The sequence below is a fragment of the Cygnus olor genome, chromosome 2 (genome assembly GCF_009769625.2).
Source record: "Cygnus olor isolate bCygOlo1 chromosome 2, bCygOlo1.pri.v2, whole genome shotgun sequence".
Lineage (NCBI taxonomy): Eukaryota > Metazoa > Chordata > Aves > Anseriformes > Anatidae > Cygnus > Cygnus olor.
In genome coordinates this window covers 37,414,020-37,436,161 of record NC_049170.1, presented here as the reverse complement: position 1 = coordinate 37,436,161, position 22,142 = coordinate 37,414,020, and the positions used below count along the sequence as shown (strand labels likewise).

Sequence of the window (22,142 nt, the reverse complement as noted above, 5' to 3'; positions counted from 1 at the left end):
GCAAAGGTGATTCCTAGAAGCATTCCAATATTCTAGATGTTAACCAAGTTTGTTGTTAGCTTTTTAAAATGTAGTCTAAAGATCTTATTTACGTCATTTACTCTTAAATAAACATGTTTTCAGAGTTTCAAATACTTAACAGTAGGTGTCTATTGTATATGCAAGTGAAAGCAGTTTTGCTTTATTTGCTTATATTATGATATTGTACAATTGCCGGCACATCTTGTGCAATAATAAGGGGAAATATTGTCCTTAACAGCCTAAAAATACAGACTACAAACAGGCAGAACGGTGGAAGGCAATTCAATACTTAAAGTTAGTACTGTGGGCTAAACGCTGTAGTACTTCTTCTAAAGAAATTTACAAATTGGAAGAATTCTGGTGTTGGGTAACAGGCAGAGATTGTCATGGCAAGCTAGCAATGTTTCTTATGGAAGGAGAACAGAGGTGAAGTGGATGAAATATAGCTGCATATAGTTGTATGGGACTTTATGGATGAAGAGAGAGGTGTGTGACTTGTTTCTTGTAGCATTTCCTGCCCAGTCAACTGTCCATTGCCTGTCTCTTGAAGAGAAGAAGGGTTGAAATAATAGCTCCTACTCAAATGTAAGGATATTGAAACCAGTGAAGTAGCAACTGGATCACAGAACCATATGTCTGGGTATTGGGGGACATATGGATGTGGCCTGATATAATTAAAGTTTTCAAAAATCATTTGATAAATTGATGCATGTATTGAGTTCAGTGCATATCTCTTGGAAAATAGATTTGCTAAAAGTAAACACAGGTGGGCTTTTCAGTAGCTGCTGTACTAGATATATTAAACAAAATATGTCTTCGTCAGTCTTGTAAGTGCAACTTTGCAAAATGAGATTTAATATTCAAGGACGTAAGAAGAATTTGTAACACTTCCCTCCACAGTTTGAAGAACAAAAATCTTCCTTTCAAATTTGCCTGCATTTGTAAACTTTCTAGGTTGTACTAGCAAAGTTGTTGATGAAGGGAAGGTTTTGCTTAATATTTCAGCTGAGTACACCAACATGGACGGATATGTCGGTTTGTTTGAAAGGTGCGGTTTTAGGAGAGCATCATTTACACAATCAGTTTTTAAGTTCAAGCAAAGATTATGGTTGTTCATGCCCAGTATTATATTAGAGATCTCTGGCAAGCCCCCAACTCCTTTTCCTGCAAGCTCTGCAGCATTAAAAGAATTAAAATACAAAAAAAGAAAATAAAAATTGCCTTAAGTAAATATTGAGCAGTTTTAATAAACGTGTCAACTATTAATGCAGGACATAATCGTAGGGCCTTAGAGGAAAACAAAATAGTGTTAAGGGGTTTAAATGCTGAGGGAAGATACTGTCTTAGTTGTTGAAAATAGTTTTCTGAAGTTGAGGCCAGCCCCTGGGGTCTGGAAGACAAACAGGGATAGAGTCGTGCTGCACCTACCTCCCTCTGAAGGAGCAAACCGCTGCGCAATGTGTGTTAGAAGGTATTCAGAATGTGAGCAGTGCCCTAGTCGGCACATCGGCAGGTGGAGCTTCACAGAGATAACACAGCCCAGTAATTTATATGCATGCATGCGTTCAAATCGTTTTTAACAAAAGACAATTCAGTAAAGGTGTAGTATATTTTCTAACATATATTTGCAATGATCTGATGTAGAGCTTTACCTCAGAGTGTAAAGGATGCGAATTTGGTCCCTGTGGGTATGGGTAGTTTAGGTTTCAGGGAGCTTTCTGTCTCGTGTAGAGCATCTGAAGGGGGAACTGAAGCATTTTCTCAAAATCATGCTGTAAGAAGTAAAAACAGCCTAGAGGGGGGAGTAGATGCAAAGTTGTTTGGAGAGTCTGTTTTATGAAATTTAAATCATTCTTTGTAGCATGTTGTCTTGGAGAAATTTAAGGGGGAACATCTCTTGATGTTGATTTAAAATATTATTTTGTTTAATGTAGGTAGAGCTACATCTCTCCTGATTCCCATAGTATTCCTACGTTAATAGTGCATGCAAACTTTTTTTTTGATAGTACACCTGTTTTGATTATTATTTTAACTTTGCCTTTCAATCCAATGGGTTTGGAACTCTCAGAGTTTTTTATTGTGAAGAAGCAAACTTGGTAGCTTTTTCTTAGATGAGTGCATCAAAGATACATGTCTTTTGTCAGAAGTGAGCTTTGTTCTTTTGTTGTCAGAGAATCTACAATTTTTTATGCATTTGAAAAGATAACTTGTTTTAGTGTTCAGTTATTACATTTCTTTGATGAATATAGGATGTCCTAGACTTATGTTTAGGCTTATTTCTTTAGGTGGAAGATCACTTACGGGGCAGGGCCATTATTGTTTTGTGTTTTGTTCTTCTGAGGGGCCGTGTTATTTTTAACCATCACTTCAAATTTCTTTAGATGTTTCTTTAACTACCTCTGGTTTTCTTTCCTACCAGAAACAAAAACACCTTTTGGTATTCTTTTCCTTTAGTCCTAGCGAGTTTAGTTAACTTTCTACTGATAAAAGCTTTTATATGGCATCTTTTTGTATTTATTCCTGCCCTCTTCTGACGGGATTTTTAGACTATGTTAACCTACCAAAAATATCGGTGAGTGACTTGGCTGAGCCCATAAACACATTGTGGAGCCTCAGCACGTTCTCATAGAATTTAATTGCCACTTTCTTGCAGTGGGAACGTGCTGGGTGTGGGGCTCCTCCTAGCTCAGGCTTGATCGCATGGGTGGATCTGACTTGACCTCAGACCCTGAGAATGCATTTTCCTGAGGAAAATCAGAATGGTTATTAGTAACTCCCTTAATTCTTACCATGTATCATACTTTGCTTTAAAACACTTCAAAGACATTTGTATTGTAAAGTTAGAAGCAGAAAACAATTACACTTTGAAAGTCCTCGTTCCTTGGTTGTTCGCTCTAGGTGTGAAGTTAGGTGGAGCTTGGTGCATCATTTTGGCTTTTGCTTTTGTCTGATGTGCTAAAACCAAGAAGTGGCTAAAAATAACCTGGAAGACGGTCAAAAGAATTAAAGACTTCTGTCTGATATGTCACACATTGGTTATATTCTCATTTACTGATCATTCAGGTTATTGCTTTTTGGGAAAGATTACCAAAAATCCTGAGAAAATTCTGCTGACATTTATAACCATCAAGTTATTTTTCACTTGGGCTCTATGCAGAACTAGATACAGAATACTATGTTATGGTACCTGGATGTGATGCGGTACAGTAGGTCCTTATGATGGTTGACAAAAGTAGATGTTTATGCAAAGATTAAGTCTCTTAAACTTTTGTTAGAATATGTTTTTCTCGAATGGAGTTAGACTTTCTTCCCATTCCTTCAAACTTATTTTTCAAAAATTTTAGAACCTGGGGAGACCTAAAGCTTCTGAAATTTAGATAAGGAAGGAAAGAAGTCGCTAAAATTGTAGGGAACAATTAGAGACCAGGCTCTGTCATGTACTTCGAAGACCTAGGGTCAAAGCAGGACTTTGGTTCCAGAATCAGCTTCTTAATTGTGTTCTTAAATCAGAAAGGGAAGGATTGACCACAAAAAATAAACTCACAGAACTGACTTCACACCTTTGTTTTGCATTGTATATGCAATCATCAGTTTGCATGGACAGCTGAGTTTCTTGGTCGGGTTGTTCAGATGAACTGGGAAGGATTTCATTGTTGGTGCAGGTCAGGCAGACTTGCACCAAAATATCCCATTTCTCAGCTGAGTATCCTTGCCAGTATCCTGACTAGTAGCTTGTTTGATGCTTTGTGCCTTACTGGTCTTTCATCCTTGTTTATTTATTTATTATTTGTATAGAAAAAAAAATTAATTTGGTTCTGAAATAGTACTAATATGGTTAGCTTGAGAAATCAATAATCTCTGACCATGTAGCGTTAATGTTACTGTAAGGTATCATCCATTACTCTATGAATTATTTTTAAGAGTATTTCCAAATTATATTTGCCAACATTTAGTTTAAATTCTCATGTCTTTGTAAAATCTTCTCTTTCCAAATACAGATGGCTAAATTTCCACACGAAGTATTAAGAAATGTATAAGGCTTTGGGTATGTGTATATACACACAGAAATGTATATGCGTATGCACACATCATTAAAAAATTAAACCATTAGGCTTCTTGTTTGAAGTTCACTGGAAAGTAGGAAGTTGCTAAGTTGCTTCCTTCAGGAAAAAAAATCCCCCAGCCTTCAGGTCCTGCCGTGGGCTAGGTGCCCTGGTGGAGTAGAGGAGATGTGTTCCCAAATTCCCAGTAGAAGAGGAAGCATCATTCTACCCACCTACCATTATTCTACATCATTCTTCACCTAGACAGCAGACTGGCCAATGACAAGGAAACTGGAGGCTCAGGGAATAGTTGTAGCCTCTTTCTCTGTTTTTAAAGGAGAATTTGATCTGCAGTGGGAAACTATGAGATTTTTGTTGCTGAATGAAAGCAAGGAATCTGTCCTTCTAACCCAACAGTCTTTTATGTACCTTTAGAAATGCAAAAGATTATAGAGGATTACCTGGTGTAAAAAGATGAGTACATTTTGATGGAAGAGTATTATAGATGGAGTGTTAAAAAGAATTTTCTCAAAGGGTGGACTTCAGCTGGAGCAAAGACTTTTCTTTTTGGGGTGTTGTGCTATAAGCCTAGAATAAGTATCTTCCAACAGTTCTCTCCCTGTACATGAGAATATTTAACTTCTTATTACAAACAAATTGTTAATTTCTGTTGTTCTTATATTTTTTGTTACAGGAGCTAGAGTTAATGCCAAAGACAGCAAATGGTTGACTCCTTTACACAGAGCTGTGGCATCTTGTAGTGAGGTATGCTTTTTTTTGACTGCTTTGTATTAAGATAAGGTATCTCAAAGTACCTTCTGTTCTTTGTTCAGTTTTTTACAAAGTAAAACTCCTCCAAACATTTGGAATTGCAGAACACTTGAAACAGTTTGTTTAACATATTGACAGTATATATATATATATATATATCATATGTCTGTGTAGGAAGAAAGGAGGAAAACAATAAACTTGCAGATTTCAGCTTTGCTCTTTACCTAAATGCCATCTCCCTAGCAGAGAAGATTCTGCATGCGATGTTCTGAACTCCAGTGTACCTTTTTTTTTTTTTGAGGTAACCAGAATGGTTCAGCATGAGGGAACTAGAGTTGAAATAGGATTTAATATGTAATCTGCAGCACAATCTGCCTTTCTTCATGTCTTAAGAAACAAATGAAACAAAACCCAACCCTAATGAGTAATGATAGTATTGAAAATCACTTTAAAACTTATAAATGAAATATTTATAAAGGTTTTGAAGTCTACCAGTAACACAGTTACGAGAATGTCGTGATTTAAGAGTGAATTTGTTATTGTTCCTCTGTTGTTGATGTTCTTATAAAAATTTAAATATATGTAGAAGATCAAAACAGAGAAATGCTGTGCTTGTTATGTGGAAGAGTTTATGCAAAATTATCTCCTTTGAGATCCTGAGTCAGGCTGATGCTCACTTCAGTACGTCTCATAAGGAAAGGTGTTTTGGTTTGAGGGGTGTGTATGTTCTTTAAGATTCTCTGCACATTATTGTTTGAGAAGATGGAATTGAATAGTTTGGTTTTGGCAAGCACTGAGCTTCAAGTATTTGATCCACGAACTATCTAAACAGCCCTTGTTTCAGTTTTTGCTTTAGAATTCCCTGGGTAAATTATATTATTTTGTCACTATCATTAATAGCTAAGTTATATGGAGATTGTGTTATTCAAAACCATGTTTGAAAATCAAGGGAGCCTTATTCACAAATGCTGCTTGTTCTTTTTGAGTTTTTTTTAGGCTTCAGTCAGCTCCCAAAGGAGCTGAAGTACCAAATACTGCATTCCTCAGAGGAACAACAAAATTCATTAAATCAGTGAAGCTTGTAGAGAGGAGTGCTGCAGTCAAACTTGACCTAAATGATAACTTCAAGAAATGTGACCATGCTCATTTTTTTTAAAAGGAGAATATTTTAAATAAAATACTAACCAAATGTGCAAACAACGCAAGTAAACCAATCCGACTATTTAGCCTAATAGCAGTGATAGGCTCTTGTCAGAATTTTCTATTTATAAACATGGTACGTCATTGGAGACCACATAAATGGAGAGGTGGTTGATACGCGTAGGCACTGGTTTGCAGCTGACAGTCGTACGTGGTTTTAAGGCATTAAATGAAAAAAGCTGTAATGACAAAAACCCTGATAGTGATTTCAGTAAAACATGCGGTCTTATCCTTGAAGCAAGGGCAGTTGCAGTCAAATAAAGACACTGAATGATGCAAAATAGCTGGTGTTATGGATTTTGCTGTCAGCTGCATGAGTTCAAGAAACTTCATGTCAAGACTGTCAGGCTCCAGACCTTAATATTTGCATACCCAGTCTACTTTGCTGGGGGAATCCGAACAGATTCACTAGTTTTTGAAATATCTTAATATATATCCATAGAAAAGTAGAAGATGGGTTATTTTTATGCAACTTATATGTTTTAGTATGGTGCTTTCTTCTGCAGAAGAGTTAATAGCTGTTCTGAAATTTCCTTGTTCTGATTGTTTTTTCTTAAGATTTGGTTCAAAAAAAACAAAAGTTCAAAATATTGATTAGATTTTAAAGTATTAAATCTGCTTAAGTTTTTCTTAGAGAATAAAAATTGTTGCATTTATCACTTAAATTATAAGGTTATGATGCAGTATTTTAACTTCTATATTTGTTCCTATTTTCTTTTTTATTAAAGTAGAAGAAATTTCAGTTTCTTGAATATAATTTATTGCACTAAATAGAATCCAGTGTTACTTAGTATTCTGCTCATGGCTGAAAATGATACCTGGCTATTGTACCACAGTGTGATTTGAAATTTCCAGTAACTACTTTTCATAATATATTTTAAGTTCAAAGTGCCAGCCATTTATTTTTGTGCTCAGTGTTTGAGTTGGAAGTCACTTAAAGCAATTAGTGAATTGTGGAAACGTCATAAAGTTGATGTAAAATGCAGTATTAATTGTCATGTTAATGTCAATAAGTGATTTTTTTTTCTATCTTTCAGTTTTGTGCACATATTTTAATTGGATTTGTTTATCTTGCCTTATAAAATTTTTATAGCTTTTGCATTTAACAAAAGGAAATGAATGCTGTCTTTGTGAGATGGAATTTAGTGTAATATTTTGAAACAGTTTTTTCAGGAGTTTTGCAACAGTATATGCTGAAACTGACATTGCTGTGTTTTATCTGTGGTTCTCTAAATGTACATTTAATAAGTTCATCTGTCTCTCTGACATTTCTAGACTATGGCAGTTCAAAAGTTTTGCCTAGCAAATTGATGAAAGTGCATTGTAAGTTCATAGAAATTTACTAATCCTTGGCAATGGAGGAATTCCTGAGGAGATTTATTGAGCTTTGTAAATTAGTTGTGATGATGAAGTAACTTGCCAGCTGGTTCACAGAATTGGAAAAAAGACCTGGAAATGGTTGATGCAGTTGAACCCTGTAGGGAGTATATTCCTCATGTCCTTGAAAAGATCCACAAAGCTGGATTTATGATAAAGTACCAAACCACAAGAATATGCTTACAGAAGAACAAATTACAGATAGTTTTATTCCATTAGACTTTACATATGGTGTATGCATACGCAAATATATATTTGGATTTAAAATCCTTTCTAAGTGGCTTGTTTTTTATTTATATGTTTTTAAATGTTTTCAGGATGCTGTTCAGGTGTTGTTAAAGCATTCAGCAGATGTCAATGCTCGTGATAAGAACTGGCAGACACCCCTACATATAGCAGCTGCAAATAAAGCTGTGAAATGTGCTGAGGCTTTGGTGCCTCTTCTAAGTAATGTAAATGTGTCTGATCGAGCAGGCAGAACTGCGTTGCATCATGCAGCCTTCAGTGGACACGTTGAGGTATGAGTTATTTTTCTTAGCTTGTTTCCTATATATTGTTCTGTCCAACACTTTCTAATTTTTAGTTTCTCAGGTAAAAATCATGTTTCTCCCTATCCCTTCAAAAAACACAGGCCAAACCCCTATTTTGTATTTCAGTTTGTCTTTTGCATGGATCTGTGTACAGATTGGTTGTGTTACACCATTTAGTTGGAGTATTATTATACCATACCTCTCTAAAGACATAAGCAAATTTATCTGAGTTAACCGGAGTCTAAACTAGTAATAGATAAATTTAAAATGGAAAAAAAAAAAAAAAAGATATTTTTCTGTTCAGTAGATAGTGAATATACGGAATCTGTTGCCACTGAAAGTGGAGAAAGTATATGCAATAAGCTCCAACTTACTAGTTTTCAAACCCTGAAAAGTGATTCTTGAGAAATTCTTACAGTAATTGTGGTAGGTAATTGGAGACAAATTGGCAGTAGGCTTGCTTTTAGCAATTGCCTTTAGTACATCCCTTAGCCTGAAGATCTCAAAGATTCCACAGGTTTGTCATATTTAATTTATAAATATTTTTGTTGGTGTCGAATTTTCTGTTCCTTACAGTCACTTTGTTATTGCTGCCAAGATGGATGATCAATTTTTTAAGCATGTGGAATATTCAAAACCACACATATTGAAATTCTTTGAAACACACACATTTTTGTCTTCTCCTATGATTTTCTTAGCCTAAGTTTTAAAACTTTTCCATTTTGAATAAAGGATTTCTTTTCTTTCTGTTTGTCCCAGATGGTCAGCTTACTGTTGTCTAGAGGAGCCAATATTAATGCATTTGACAAGAAAGACAGAAGAGCTATACACTGGGCAGCATATATGGGTATGTACATATTTGCAGTTGATTACTATTGCGGTAGTTAAAAAAAAAAAATCACCTTACATTTAGTGGTTTTGTGTATTTCTGGGAAAAATACTTAGAAGATAAGCATTAAAGTTATCTGTGAATCTGCCAGAAAACCATTAATAGTACACTTCGAATTGCCATGTAAATATGTTTTTGTGGTAGGAAAATGAATTTGTTTGAAAAAGAAAAATCATTTTTTTTTCTAAAAAGAGGAAACTATGTTCCTTACTCAGCAGGAGTCTAATCATAGGTGAAACTTTGCAGTAGTGCTGAACAAAAAGCAACCAATTACTACAAGAGGCGCCTCAAACAGAGGATGGTTATGCCAGCTTGCTTCTAAGTAATTCACATGCAACTGCTGATTGTATTTGTCGTTGCAATGTATTGTGCCTGTTCAGAAGCCAAAAACCACTTCAAAACACATGTTCATTTTATGCCTCTAACTTTCAGAAAAAGTCTAAAATTCTTCTTTGACGTGTGCAATGTGCCATATATGAACAGTGAACAGCTAAGTTTCAGTACCAATTTCAAGAAGAAAACAGTTGATGATTCCATAGTCTTACTTGTTATTCAGCATTTTAGCTTATTGTTTCATAACCTTATCCAGCCAAGGGAAAAAAGTAAAAGCAGTAGCATCAGTCTTGTGTGAATCTACATGCCTGGGAACTTGAAGATGAAATATGGAACTAAAATGTGATCATATGTGATTTGTTGTTCCTGTTATGTTTTGATGATTTGCATTTTTCTATGTATTTAGTATCATGAAATGTTAGATTTCCCTAGAAAATACATATTTGTATGCATATGTTACCATCGTATGAAACTTAAAGAGAAGAACATTTAGGAGAACGTGGTCATATTCTTTACAAGATTTTTTTTTCAGAGGTGATTTAAAGATGTGAACATTGTGTGGTTTTTTTTTTCAGTTAGTCTAAGATAAAAATAGGACTTGAACCTACCGTCTCAGTGAAAGCTTTGAACTGTGGTTTACAAAGGAGCATCTTGTATTTAAATTAATGTACAAGGAGAATAATTTCTCTACTGCCCCTTCTCTGAGTAAAATTAACAATTTTATTGTATCTGATATCAAACCAAAAAAATAAATAAATGCATAAACTGGGAGGTTATGTAGACATCTGTAAGTCTAGGGTAACTCTGCCTTGGCAATCTGGTCTTAGGCAAAATGTCCCTGAATATGCAGTTTGATACTCATGTTCATCATTAGAAATTAGACACTTGCTTATAAATAAGCATAATGCTTTGTAATGTGTATGGGAGGGGGGAGGAGCAGTTCTTAACGATGGATTTGAAGTTGCTAATTAAACACATTTCTCATCTGTTATTCAAAAAGTAGTGACATCGAGTATCTTACAACTGCTTTCCCAGTCTTGCCGTGAAAGAGGAAATGGAAGCAATAACTTAAACATAGAAATAAAGTTTTAAAATCAGCTACCGAGCAAAGCAAAAGAGCAGCGTGCATGTGTGTTAACTTACCCTATTTAAATACCGTTTGTTGAAAAACCTTACCCTGAGTTTCAGGGGATTGACAATGAGTTGTTCATTGTATGAAATATGCTTTAGTCCAAGGACTAAAAGTTCTAGTCTTTACAAATGAAAAAGAAGCACTCATTTACAGATTTAGGCTTCACATAAAAGTGATCATCTCACAAATGCCTGGATTAGTTCAAAAGTAGAATTATTAACTACTGTCTTTGCAGATTTCTGTGGTTTAGGCCAATTTCAAATTAGTTATATGTCCCTGCCAGTACAGGTCTGAAATAATCTGACAGCAATGTAAAATAAGGCTGTGAAATCCATATGTGAGATGCTAAAAAGAACAATAGGACAGTGCTGAGATGTCTTCAGAAGAAAAGATTTGAAGATGTAAAGTAAATTTTGAAGAGATTGTGACAGCATTAATAGTCTTAAGTTATTTTTTGAAACCCCGTGATATTGCACTACAAGTACTGATACCAGTTAAACAGAGAAGTTGGAGAACAACCTTCATTATTGATCCAACATTCTCTGGAATATTTTGTATTAGTATTTTGTAATCTGCTTATATATGCAGAGAAATTTCTTTGACAGGACGTTCAACCACTTTAAGGTGATTGTTTGCAAAATTTTGTTGAATGAAAGTAAATGCACGAGATGGAAGAGATTTGACAAATATCAGATAGACGTTTTCTGGCTTGTGCTCACCAAGATGGGAAAAAAAAAGTCTGTTTTTCAGATGAGCTACATTTATTCCAATTTTAATGAGTGCTATTTCATAGGCTATTAGCAGGAAATTCTCTTAATGAACAGAGTGGGAAAAATGTAATTTATCTGATGTCTGTCATCCTAGAAATACTTGCACACAATAGAGGTTGAAAAAAGAACTCTTAGAGAAGTTCAAACAAGCAAAAGAAAACCTGATATCTCTCCCTCACAATTTCCAGCCATTTTACACTGCTCCAGTTATTAGAAGAAAGCCTTAAAGCTTTTCCACTGTATAAAATAGACCGTAGAGTAAAAAAGAAATAAGGCTTTTCGTCATTCTCCTATAAATAACTTTATAGGGTTACATCCATTGTTTCCCTTCCTTCCTGCTTTTCACCCGTCTCCTTTGCTGTCCAGCTGTAATGCTGCAACCAAAATGGACTTGGGTTCGTGAGTGTTAGCGCTGCCCTTGTCAGCGTGTGGGAATGGCTCCTGAGTGCTTCCTACTTGAAGTGTCTCGTTCTTCTGTGTGAGTGTCGTCCACTGATTGCTGCTTGCAATTAAATGCAGGTCAGGGATTTTTGATGTTTTTTTTTCCCTTCACTTTAAAGTTCTGTGCCTCTGTTCTGTTCAGTATTTCTCTTCCTTTCGCCACTTTCAATATCTTTTGTCTTCTGTCTGTCATACAGGGCTTGTTTTCATTCTTGTCCCCGCTCTGTTTGGGTAATAAGATGAGTATCATGTTTAAATTTCTCTTTCTTGGTCTTTCCTGCAATACTGAAGTAATGCAGAAATGAAATGCTGCAGCACCTCCCATTGCACAGGTTAGCTCTGTGTGCTTCTGATCTGTATAGCTAGGTGAGGGTCTCTGTGTATTTTGGAGGCATGCAGTACTGTGGTGACTGAAAGTTTATTAAAACATCTTTGTATTCCTTCGGGTAGATATTTCCTTTCCAAACTTGTGCGCATTATTTTAATCATTGAAATAGCAGTCCCCCTCTGTTTATGAAGCACTTAAACTGAGAGTTGGATTTGATGTATGGTACTTAAATGTCTGACTGGATAACCGTAAGTATTCAGTGTTCCCCTCCTTCCCCTCTCCCCCACATTTTTTTAAAACTGAGATAAGGGTTTCACTTGGAAGGTAAAACAACAAATCCTACTTCTTTCTGTCTATGATTCAGGTAAAGCACTAAATCTATCAGTCTATTTACACTGAGTGTTCTCCTTTATTCTGCAGACTTTGTCATGATTGTCTACGTGGCACAAGTTTTTGTGTTTTCAATAATAGATTTGTTTGGCAATTAAATTAACTGAGCGAGAAGGACAGATTTTTGGCTTCCTCCTTTTCACAGCTTCTCTCTTGGAGCACAGCGTCACAGTAGCCTGAAAGCTGAAACTGGAGCCAGGAGACGTGGTCAAGGAAAGAGCTCGACTGTGCCTTGCAATAGTGTGATTACTGGAGGGGGTTATGTTGAAATACCCTCCTCTGGAGATGAATAGTGTATGTGGCTTTTATAGTTCATGAAAGAATTAGAGGAACAACTCCTTACTTTCCAGATTAGGTCCAAATGAATAATGTTCAGTTCGTACTACAATAATTGTACAATTATTCCATTTGTAAATCTGTTCTGAGTAATATAAAATGCAGCTTCTTTTTTTTGTTTTGTTTTGTCTTTATTCTTTTAGGTCATATTGAAGTTGTGAAATTACTTGTGGCCCATGGAGCTGAAGTAACGTGCAAAGACAAGAAATCATATACACCCTTACATGCTGCAGCATCTAGTGGGATGATCAGTGTAGTCAAATACCTTCTAGACCTTGGAGTTGATGTAAGGAAGAATAAAAGTGATATTTTTGTTGTTGTTTGAAATGCTCTTATTAGTATTGTAGTACACTATTTGTGTGTGTGTTTATGAAATGGTGAAAATAGTGAAAGTATTTCTGACGATCTTCATGTGCTTTGTTTTTTTATTGTTGTGCTTTTTTGTTACAAAATTTAATTTCCCCAGGTAACTTTAGAGCTTTGCAGTTTTTGCAGAATTATTTGGAAATAGATTTGTGTTTAATACTATTTTTGTTCACTTGGCATTTCTGACTCCTTAGACTGGAACTCAGGAAATAGGAATTCCGTTCCTAGCTTTGCCACACACATCCCTTTTGAACTGCAGGAAATTGAACTCTTTTGCCTCAGTTCTTTGTAAAATATAGATGTTACTGAATTTCTTACACCACATATACTTTGAGAAATGTTATGGATTGTCAGAAACTTTAATACTAGATTAAGGAAGGCCATATTAACGTAGAAATGCAAAATAAATTAAAAGACAGTACAGTACCTGCATATAGGAAGTATGTTAACAGAAAACTGTGAAACCATGTAAGAAAGGTACATTTTGCATCATATTTTACCTTTGCAAGGCTGCAGAATGCTGCCCAAGTTTTATCTTGAGAAGTAGATCAGAATTCAGTATCCCATTGTGCACAACAAATTTGATTTCTCCCCCTTCCCTTCCCTGACTCACAAAAAGTACATACTTCAGAGTCTTGTTTGGTTTAGAGATCAGATCTGATGTTTTCTGTCTTGGATACGTAAACAGTGACATTTATATTATTGTTCATTAGCGAAGCATGTGTGTTTACATTTTAGAAGTAGTTCATAACCAAAATTCCTGTTACCCTCAGGTCCTGAATTTCATTAAGAAGTCAGCCTGCATTTGTGTGTGTGTGTGTGTGTCTGCATCTAGGAGTTCTAGATTTAAAGGCTAAAACTTATTTTGGGGAGACTCTCAGTCCTTTTGACACCTGTTTTTAACAGAAACCTGCACGTGCTGTTGAGAAATGATAGAGATCCCTGATGTGCTTAAGCTGCTAGTCTGTAATGTCTGTGCAAATTGTCACTGCTGACATTCTTCATGTGTATCCAGTTGCATACTGCATACAGGAAACTGGCGTGGACACAATTGGAGGAGGTTGGCTCAGTTGAAAACAGTTATACTCTTCCCCTTCTCAGTCAAAGTAGTACATCCAGACCTTGCTTTTAATTTCTGGCTTTGAAGAATTCAAAAACATAATGAAGTTGTCTCATGACACCAAATTTTCTTTGTGGTAATTAAACGCTGTAGTAATACAGGTTTTTGCTTATTAACTAATCTTTTTTTGTTGTTGTTGTTGACAGATGAATGAACCAAATGCCTATGGAAATACTCCACTCCATGTGGCTTGCTACAACGGACAAGATGTTGTAGTGAATGAACTCATAGACTGCGGTGCTAATGTGAATCAAATGAATGAGAAAGGTTTTACACCTTTGCACTTTGCTGCTGCGTCGACACATGGAGCATTGTGTTTAGAACTTTTGGTCTGCAACGGAGCAGATGTAAATATGAGGGTAGGTGAATCCAAAGTCATCCATTTACTCTTATAGATGCACTACAGCTTTATTAGAGGTGACTTCTCAAAACTGTTGTTGGGGCAATGTGTAGAAGTTCTTACTGATAATTGGAGTCCTTCTGTGAAAAGTATTATAGAAAAAATGGAATTGCTTCAAGAAAGTTGGTCTAAATCTTAAATCTATGGGATGTAGTAAGTAGCCCAGAAGGAAAAGATGACAATATTATCTGGTCAAACTTGACTATGTCTAAATGTCAGAAGTCCCTGTCATCTTGTTTTCCCGAGTCTGTTTATATGAGTAAGAGCAAATCATAATGCAAAAGAACGTATTTTTCTTATAAACAAACAGCATAAAAGAAATAAGATTTTTCAGAGAAACGTGTATGAACCAGCTAATGGCTGGAGCAGCTGTATGAAGGGTAAAATATATATAAAATACAGAGGTAAGTAGATTAGGCCAATGGAAAGTCTTGAATAGATGAATTTTGAATTACTCCAGCAAAACTTTGCGAATGGTCTTGACATTCTTTTAACATCTCTACTTGGTCACATGTCTTTGGCTGCAGAGTGTTCTGTAGAATCCAGTCTTAGTGTAGAGAGAATTTCTAATCCACACAAGTGTAAAAGCAAACTATAACATAAATATTGTATTATCTTCTTTTGTGTGTAGGTTAACGTCTCAAGGCATGAGAGAGATGAGATCTTTCTTTTGTGTGAAGCTAATTCTGACTTAAGTAATAAAAGCTTAATTGTGTTCAGAAGTATTCAGTATCGGGTATCTCAACAGGCTGGGGGAAGTGGGAAATAGGTATGTGGAAGGAAGAGTCTAAAAGTACAGTGTATCTAATTGCCTGTACCTCTGCTCACCTGTCATAGGAAGAGAAGTACCTATACTTTTGTTTTTTTTTTTTATGTGTGTTAATAGAGTTATATCAATTTCAGCACTATTTGAGTCAGAGGTGAATATTGGAACAGTTAAAAGATTGTTAAAAATCTTTTTTTTTTTTTTTTGTGGTTAACTTTCATGTAAGAACTTCACACTAATTTTCTGCTAATTCTAAAATACGATTATGTGTCTATTACTACAAAATATATAGTCCACTGACAATTTGGGAGTGGTTTAAAAATAGTTTATTTGATTTGTAAAAATCTTAGATGTATGTTACAGCTCACTTTTACATATATTTAAATGTGGAGTTCCTTTAATGAAAATGTGCTTAAAATTAGTTGTGGAAAAATGCATCACTGAAGTGCCTTGGAGATGTAAAGAGCTACACTATAGGGTTTACAGCCAATTTGTCATAAAATCTGCAGGTCACAGTTCGGTTATTCTTGTTGTCAGCTTTCTGCTCTACTGATGTCCCAGACTGGATATGACTGAGGGTTTAACGTTACAGAGCTGTCTTCTCCATCCTTGAAACCACATTTCTCAATAATGTATGTTCTGTCATGAAAATAATCCCACAATGTTAAATATACTAATGATTATGTACATATGTTGCATGCACAAATAAGAAGAAAAAGAGAAGAATCAATATTGCTAAGCAAAGAATTACTGTTTCCCTATACATTGGTTTGCAAGGGCTCATGACTTTGTACATCTGATGTAGAAGAAAAAAGTGGGGAGGAGTTCGTCTCAGAAAAATGTGCAGTGAGCAAAGTTTTTTTTTTTTTTTTTTTTTTTTTGCTATTCATTTTCAAATACGCCTTAATGATAGGTTAGAAATGAAAATGAAAAATCTCCAACATTCTGTTAGGATAATTAAACGCTGCTAAAGATTACTATAATCTTTATGGTTGAACTTTAAATAAGAATCTTTATTATGGTATACGCTGTAGGTATTGACTACATTCAGTCAGTTGTAATACTAAATAACCTCAAAATTTGTGCAAAGAACAGCTAATATCTTCAAATTGACTGGCAATGTTCCTAATTCTTTGAAGTTTGCAATGTGGGTGAATTGTTTGTAGGTAACAAAAGATGCATTGGCATCAGAGAGATGTATTGTTGCCTTCCGTCCCACTCAATTTTAAGTTACTGGATCCAAAGCCTAGATTTGATAGTTCCTCTGATTAATAATAAATAAATGATCAGAAGTTTTCACATGGGTGAACCCAGGCTTTCTTTTAAAAGCATACTCTGATACGAGAGAATATATATATATATTTTAAACCTGATGGCTGGAAACTGCTGCCTGAAGCATATCAGAGAGCTGAGAACTTCAGCTGAAGTCTCCTAAGAGCTTGGTACAGATCGGGCTACTGAAGTTTTGTTTCAGAAGAAAAGACCTTTATAATGGAAAGGGTTAGTCGCTATCACAGAATCATCCAGGTTGGAAAAGACCTCTAAGATCATCTAGTCCAACCTTTAACCTAGTACTGAAGTCCACCACTAACCCACCACTAAGTTCTAAATTTACATGTTTCTTGAAGACCTCCAGGGGTGGTGACTCAACCACTTCCCTGGGCAGCCTATTCCAATGCTGCACAACTCTTTCTGAGAAGAAATTTCTCCTAACGTCCAACCTAAACCTCTCCTGGTGCAACTTGGGGCCATTTCCCCTCATCACTTGGTGCTTGGGAGAAGAGTCCAATCCCCACCTCACCAGCTTAAGATATATGTGGCTGTAATTACAACATGTTGATTTACTAAGTAGCAGAACTATGAAGTGCAAAATTAAACAAGTAGGGTTGTCTAGAGGTTTCAAGCAATTATAGCTGGAAAATATAATTCGTCCCTTGTTTGTGCACCAACATGTGTCTCCATTGTAATTCTGTTAATAACATTTCTGTGGATTTCTATCTATGTGACTGATTTTGGCCTGGGAATCTAGACCTGAAGGTGTGGACAGCCTTGCTTTGTATGTGAAAACTTACCACTTGCAATGCTGAAAAGTGCAAGTACTGAGGCAAAAAATAATAATTTCCAAGTCAACATCTGCTTCCCTGGAAAAGCCTGTGAAGATGAATCTTGGAGTTAATCAGAAGAATAATCCCTAAAAAAAATAGTAGAGGGAAACTAAATCAGAAACTGTTCTGTGGCTAATAATAATTTGTATAGTTAAAATGGGATGCTTTTAGAGGATTTTAAGAAGTATTTATTGAAAGCAAACATGTTCAGTTTCCAGATACTGAGGATGAAGTTCAAAGTAGTTCATATAATAGTTCATATAATTGCTTTTTATCACCTCTGTAGGGGTAGGGCATCATTTCATAATTGTTCTTGTACTTTGTCAGTACCCATATACTACTGTTACGTACCGCTCATTGTTGCAGTGCTCGTTCCTCACCATTCAGGATTTCCATGCAAGGAAGAACACTTTCAAATAGGATGGTATTAATTATTTTATGGACCCCCTGGGTGCTTGAAAATTCTGTGTCCTAAATAGAATAAGTATTTTATTTCCATTTCTGATACTAGAACATAGGAATTGTTGCTAGAGGGAGATTTCACTTGGAGACCCGCATTTCCCCTGGCCCTCAGTAAAGCTTGGTAGCCTAAGTATAGTTAATATCTGAGTACTAACTTCACAGGACACCTTGTGCTGCGTATTCATTGTTTCAGTCTAATAGAAATTACTGCTCTTAGCATTTTTTTTCTGATCCTAAGTATTTTGTGCATATGTTTTCTCTAGTGATAGAGTGATTTCTTTCCTGTTACCCACACATAACTGAGTTTCAGTGAATACAGTTAAAAGTTATCATTAGCCCATAGCTACTTAGTCATGTGCTATCAAATCTTGTAAGATTGGACAGCTATATTTACCTTTATATTTAGATGTAAGACCTTGAGGGCAGGAAAAAAAGGAGATTGAAGCAAAAGTTTTGAAGATAACCTCCTTGCTTATGAAGCCCAACCTCCTGGCATCTCAGGAAACGGTTATGAAGATTTTGCCCAATACATTGAGGAATACTGTCTCATTACCTAAGAAACTTGATTCCTTGTTCTGATTCTGTATATCCTTCCCTAGTGGCAATTTCCAAGAAGGGAATTCTAAATACCCATCTTATACCTAGAAGTTCATATTCAATGTGGAAATCATCACCTTAATTTAATTTTATACCTTTTCTATGTTTATATGTTGATAGACAGTTGCATATTGTACTATTTCTGAGTTGCAGAGAAATCTGAGACTATTAGACTGGAGAGAGACGCTGTGAATAATGAAATCCATCGTCTTACAAATCTGCGTTACATGCTTTTTAAAGTAAACTGGAGCAGAGTGAATCTAAAAATACATTATTGATTGTATGGTGTTTTTTTTTCCTTTGAACTGGAAAATTATTTTGTTGCTTATTTTGCTGTTCTTATGTTGTCTTTTGACAACTTGCTCGATCACCACACTACTTAGTTTCTGATACTGTCACATTAGATTATATTTAATGTCCCTGTGAGGTACTCTGTTAGTGAGACTTGGATTTGTTTTTTTTCTGTTCCATCTTCTTCTTAGCCTTCCTTTGAGATACAGTTTTAGCACCTTCTGTAAAAACTACAGTTTTAGCACCACCTAAAATTCTTCTGTCTTTTGTTGACTTGACTAATTTATTTCCTTACATTCTCAAAGTTTTCTTCTTTCAATTTTATGATGTTAGTTACCAAAGCAGCTTTTGGTCCCTCATTCAAACTAAGCTTATTTATACAGTCATTTTTCATATATTTATGGTTAGATAGAGGTAGGTAGACGTTAAAAGAAAATTATCTTTGCAAAAATAAATAAATCAGAGGTTAGAGATTGCTTAGGGAAGTTGTTGTTTATGCCGTGTTTATTTGGCCTTTTTTAAGGCCTTCAATGACAGAAGTTCTTGAAGTAAAAATGATTGTCCAATTCCTCTAGTGAATTTCAATTAATTTTTCCATGTTTCTTTGCTATTACTATATATATGTGGATGTGCCTTTTGGGTTATTTACTGTCAAAGAAATCTGCTAGCTGAGACATCTGGAGACACCTTGGCTGTTGTCATAAGGTGTTTTATTTCTTTCAGTCCAGGTCTGAGAAGTTGATATTTCCCATAATTTCGTTGTTATAGCTGTTATATGCTGCTTTTTGCAGTGATGTTACAAAAAATTCCATGTTCAAGTCCATCTAAAAGGATCCGTAGCAGATTTTAAGTAACACATCCTTAGAAGCTTGGTCATTTGGTTTCAAAGGAAGAGTAAAGATGGGGAGACACTTTTGTGCAGCAGTGATCAATGATATTTCAAAACATATGCTCATATTGTATGTTCCCCCTTCCCTCTTTCACTTGCAAACAAAAGTGCTTTTATTTTCTGACTATCGGGTTTACAATTTTTATGTGCATTTGTAAGAACTCTTTTCTGCAGTAAAGCTTTCCATTATGTATGATAAAGTATAGGAAAAAAAGTCATCCTAAAGTAATAATCACAGAAAAAACTGTTTCTGTAAGTGTGTTTAGATTGTGCTGTTAAAAATTGCAAGTCTCTTATGCATTATTGTTGGCCTACTTGAAGGGCATATTTACTTGGTGAATGACTAAGTGTACGCTTGGTATGCGTTTCAAATGTATAATGCCTATTATGTTTGAATAGTTCTACCCTAGGATTACTGGTGGTTTATGATAAATTACTTTCAAGTATTGCTTTACAGAAATATTAGTGGAACATGTGAGCTTTTTAATGTGTTGTCTTCTAATATAATGTGTAAAGATCCATTGTAAATACATGGATAATAATGAAAAATAAAGTTGTTTTCTTTTCAAGAAACAAATTTCATTTAAAGAAGCATTTTGTTATTTTAGACTTGGGTGGGGGGCATAGGCTCGTTGCTGACATTGTGTGCTGTCATCAGCCTCTTGAGAGTGATTATCCGAAAGGCATAATTGTGAGTGAACAGGCTTCATTGAGTTGTCACCCAGAGCTGGAAGACTGATTAAGAGCAGCTCTTTTGAAAAGCTTACCAGGAAGAATTTAAAGGAGAGAGTAGAGGGGAGAGAAGTATGTCCTTTTCCTTTGTCAGTTCTGATGGATTATTCTGGTTATAAGTAAACACTGTTGTTGTTTTTTTTCTTTTTCAGAGTAAAGATGGGAAAACACCTTTGCACATGACAGCAATCCATGGTAGATTTTCAAGATCTCAAACCATCATTCAAAACGGTAAAAAAAAAAAATAAAAAAATAATAAAAAAAATGGGTAGGAGTCGTTTTATCATCAGCTTTCCGATATTACAAGCATTTTCCTTTTCTCTATTGATAGCAATGTGCTGAAAGTTTGTTGGTTTTTATTTATATCCAGTGTCCAGTAGTAGTTTAGTTAATGGTGGAGTCTGGTATCTCTGCCTATAAAGTTTGAAAGAGTTGTTTATTTTTTCAGAATGCAGGGAAAAATATTAATTTGTCTTCCATAGCCAAGTTGCAGAAGGTTTGTCCGGTATTGGTAGATAAGAAAATACATTTTGCTTATTGTTAATAGTAAATAGCACCGAAAGCATTACAAAATTAAAATCCAGAACAGTCGTTCATGGACAATTATTAATCAGTACTGTTTTTTCTAACAGAAGTATCTGTATGTCTATGTGTATTCCTAGGTAATAATTACTTTTTTATTACAGGAGCTGAAATAGACTGTGAAGATAAGAATGGAAATACTCCTTTGCACATAGCAGCTAGATATGGCCATGAGCTATTAATCAACACTCTGATTACGAGTGGTGCTGACACTGCAAAGTAGGTAACATTTACCGACATGAATGCAAGCTGAGAGAATTTAGAAATGTGTTTATTAGACTAACAAGACTAGTATGATTTTTTTATATTGTATTTAACTTGAAATAGGAAATACTTTGTGAATTATCCTGTACTGTTCTTTTAAGTAGCTACACAGTACATCACAATTGATGCAAAAAGAAAGAGAATCAGTTTTTCTCTGTAAAGCAATGTATATGAAATAACTGAAAATTTTAATAAACTATTGCACTGAATTAGTGCATCCTGCCTAGTTTGTAAGAAATTGTATAATATGTGAGGTTTTCTGTTGGCTCAGTGTTCTAATTAGATTGTTTGGTGAACAAACCATGCATAAATACTTTGGCACAGCCGTGTTTGTTTTATTTCAATTGTAATGAAACTGTGATACCTGATTATGGTGTATCTTAGGCGGGGTATACATGGGATGTTTCCTCTCCATTTGGCAGCATTAAGTGGATTTTCAGACTGCTGCAGAAAGCTCCTCTCATCAGGTAGGATACTCTTTAAAATCTTATGGCTGCTTCGTACTTCATTTTTTATTCCACAGAACAGCTTTTAATTAAATCTTAATTTAGTAATACATAGGATTCTTTAGAGTGCTAGGGACAGTGCTTGTTTGTTTGCTTTTTAATGGACAGTACATAGAAAAAGTGAATGCAAACTTTTACAGAAGTAATTTCTTTACCCCCCCCCCCCAAAATCATCCAAATTGAAAGAATGTCTCTATAACTTCTAAAATGTTTCAAGTTGGCCAAAGAGGTGGAATGCTGGCCCAGGCCATAACAGACCTTCAAGGACAAAAGCTAATGTTCTAATGACTTCATCCAGCATCCTTCATTTCCCCTACTGCAGATTCAGTATGGCGAAGAAATCCATGAAGAAAACTTGCAAGTGACTTCTGTGACTTTTACATGAACTGAGCAAACTTAGACGAAAATCTAGCCTGGAGCAAAATATCAGTTGCTTTACCATTTATAAAAGTCAAACTGAAAAGACTGGATGCTGCTAACATTTTAGTACATGCTCTTGGT

At 35.3% G+C, this 22,142-nt stretch overlaps 1 protein-coding gene across 5 annotated transcripts in view; it reads left to right on the top strand.

The window, feature by feature from the left end:
- The window catches only part of ANKRD28 (ankyrin repeat domain 28), a 119,173-nt gene that overhangs the window by 68,269 nt on the left and 28,762 nt on the right, over positions 1-22,142 (top strand). For all 5 annotated transcript variants that reach the window (XM_040549628.1, XM_040549630.1, XM_040549629.1 and 2 more), the window contains 8 exons: positions 4,759-4,829; positions 7,730-7,930; positions 8,702-8,789; positions 12,705-12,847; positions 14,194-14,406; positions 20,442-20,520; positions 20,976-21,090; positions 21,520-21,602. In XM_040549628.1, the coding sequence (XP_040405562.1) occupies positions 4,759-4,829; positions 7,730-7,930; positions 8,702-8,789; positions 12,705-12,847; positions 14,194-14,406; positions 20,442-20,520; positions 20,976-21,090; positions 21,520-21,602 (993 nt within the window). The remainder of the gene's footprint in view (positions 1-4,758; positions 4,830-7,729; positions 7,931-8,701; positions 8,790-12,704; positions 12,848-14,193; positions 14,407-20,441; positions 20,521-20,975; positions 21,091-21,519; positions 21,603-22,142) is intronic.